We start from the raw sequence: 2,121 nt of genomic DNA, 5'->3' as shown, positions 1-2,121 counted from the left end.
TATTCCCCACCCAACCTGCAAGCACAAACTAAGCTACTAACTAGAACACAGCACACAAAGCAAAATGGGGATGAGAAGCCAATGAACATTCACCGTCACAACCAACTACAAATACACAAATAGGGACTAGAGGAACCACATCACATAAGGGACATTATAACAAACTTCTATCTAGGCAGTGGAACTAACTATTGGGATAGTAAACTGGGTATCTGTGTAACGTATAATTATCTAACACACAAGCACACAGTACTGCATCTACCCCTTGTCAAAAATAGAAAGTATTTGGAGGTTCTGGGGTTTCATAATTTTACTTAACTGGTCTAGGCGGTAGCAAGGATGGTTAATGTGTGTGCTTTAAGGTGCATAGGAAAAGAAAACAGGGAGAAACAGTTTCACAAGTCAGAATTTAGAAGAGAGAGGGGACGAAATGAAAGACAACAAAAATGAGCATAAGGCAGATGTTGAAAGCCAGCATGCAAAAGCACTTTTTGTTTTTTTAAATTTTTTTTTTTGGTCAAAGTGTCAAATGTTTAGTGTGCAGCCTTTGGTTTGGTGAGTGAAAAGGAACATATTTTACTTAAATATCTGTCGGTTACACACAGATAATGGCCTGGGGTCTCATTTATAAAACTGTCGATTATTTTCTAAGTAGGGACAAAACACGACCCCATCATCTTACTAACCTGATCTATAACATTTTACAAGCAATTTGATCTCGTCTTATCACAAGACACAATGTTCATTTGATTAAAATTTCAGCTCCCACTCTCCAAATCTTAATAGGTTTTGTTCAGACATTGTGTAGAGATGCATTCATTCTCTTGTCACATTTTTTTTTTATTATTTTTTTATTCCCAACATTTGTGTGGGAAGTGGTAATCACATCATGCAACTCCATCTGTTCTTACATAATATAAATGATGCCTCTGGAGTCCCCCTTAGTCTCACACCAACAATATGGAGGAGGAGGAAGCGGTGTGATTTATTGTCATTCTACACCAACACTGCTGGGGCTCAATCCCACATTTAAAATAATCCGCTGCATTAACTGCATTGAGGTGTACACATAAAATAAATAAAAGACTATTGAAATACCTGGTGAAAACCCCCTTACCATAATCATGAGAGAAATGCATTTTAACCAGGGCCATATTAAATATGAAAATCTGTACATTATGACTAACTTACAAAAACATTGGAGATGTAATGCCAATTTTAAAAAAGGAAAACGTGTACACCAAAATGCAGTCTTATGGGCATTCCGAAGTAATCTAGTAGCAAAACCAAAAACTGCACAGTTCAGCCTATTGGATAGCTAGCTGGGCAAATTAGCATGTCATCGTGCTGGACAGCAGTAGCTACAGAGCAGATAATATTCTAAAACATAAACACAGAGCAGTTTGAAGCAGTTGTGTTACCATGATATGACAAGTGGCGTTATAAATATAGTCATTGCTGGGCATTTAATTTAGCGGTCATAAGTCAGAGGTGAGTTATAGTTAGTGATAGATAGTGAGTGCTGGACTCAATATCACAAGTCAGGCAGGTTAAAGAAACCCACATTTTAAACTGTTCAATGTTACCTGGAAATGGATTGTAGAACCAAAATGGTGGAAACAAAACTGTATGAAAAGATTAAAACATATCCTCAAAGAGCAAAACAAGTTATTAACTAGAGTTTCTCAATGCTGGAGATAGCTCAAATTAAAGCAACAATTGTTGTGCGTTCCTGACAGAGTTTTTAGCCAGTAAGTTACGACTTCAAATCCCAACTCAACCCTTCTAGCTAGATAGCGGCTAATTACCGTTAGCTAGCGTTAGCTGATACAAGCAATTTCTAGTCTGCGACATATTTTGGGCTTTATTTAATAACTATAACCTGTAGTAGTACAAAATCATATGTGTACTGTTTTGATTACAATGTGCGGAATTACTTTACGTTGCCTATTCATTTCCATTTCTCACTGTCAATCACCAGCATCTGTAAAGAATTAACAGGGTTTGAAATTGTTGTTTATGTGTGTGTGTGACGTCAAAACTGTAACTGGAAGTTCAACGATCTGGTACGAGTTCATGAGTAGTAAGTAACGGGTTTGACTGCCGTTCCAGGGCACTTTC

The 2,121-nt window shown here is 37.2% G+C and overlaps 1 protein-coding gene across 3 annotated transcripts in view; it reads right to left on the bottom strand.

Annotated features, from left to right (window-relative positions):
• clta (clathrin, light chain A) overlaps window positions 1-2,121 on the bottom strand; it is a 10,847-nt gene that overhangs the window by 1,888 nt on the left and 6,838 nt on the right. Inside the window, exon 6 of one of the 3 annotated variants that reach the window (XM_032530541.1) lies at window positions 320-355. The exons of the other annotated variants lie outside the window; for them this stretch is intronic. Within the exon in view, the coding sequence (XP_032386432.1) occupies window positions 320-355 (36 nt within the window). The remainder of the gene's footprint in view (window positions 1-319; window positions 356-2,121) is intronic. 3 annotated transcript variants of the gene reach the window in all.

The sequence above is a fragment of the Etheostoma spectabile genome, chromosome 2 (genome assembly GCF_008692095.1).
Source record: "Etheostoma spectabile isolate EspeVRDwgs_2016 chromosome 2, UIUC_Espe_1.0, whole genome shotgun sequence".
Taxonomy (NCBI): domain Eukaryota; kingdom Metazoa; phylum Chordata; class Actinopteri; order Perciformes; family Percidae; genus Etheostoma; species Etheostoma spectabile.
This window is presented reverse-complemented; position numbering and strand designations above follow the sequence as displayed.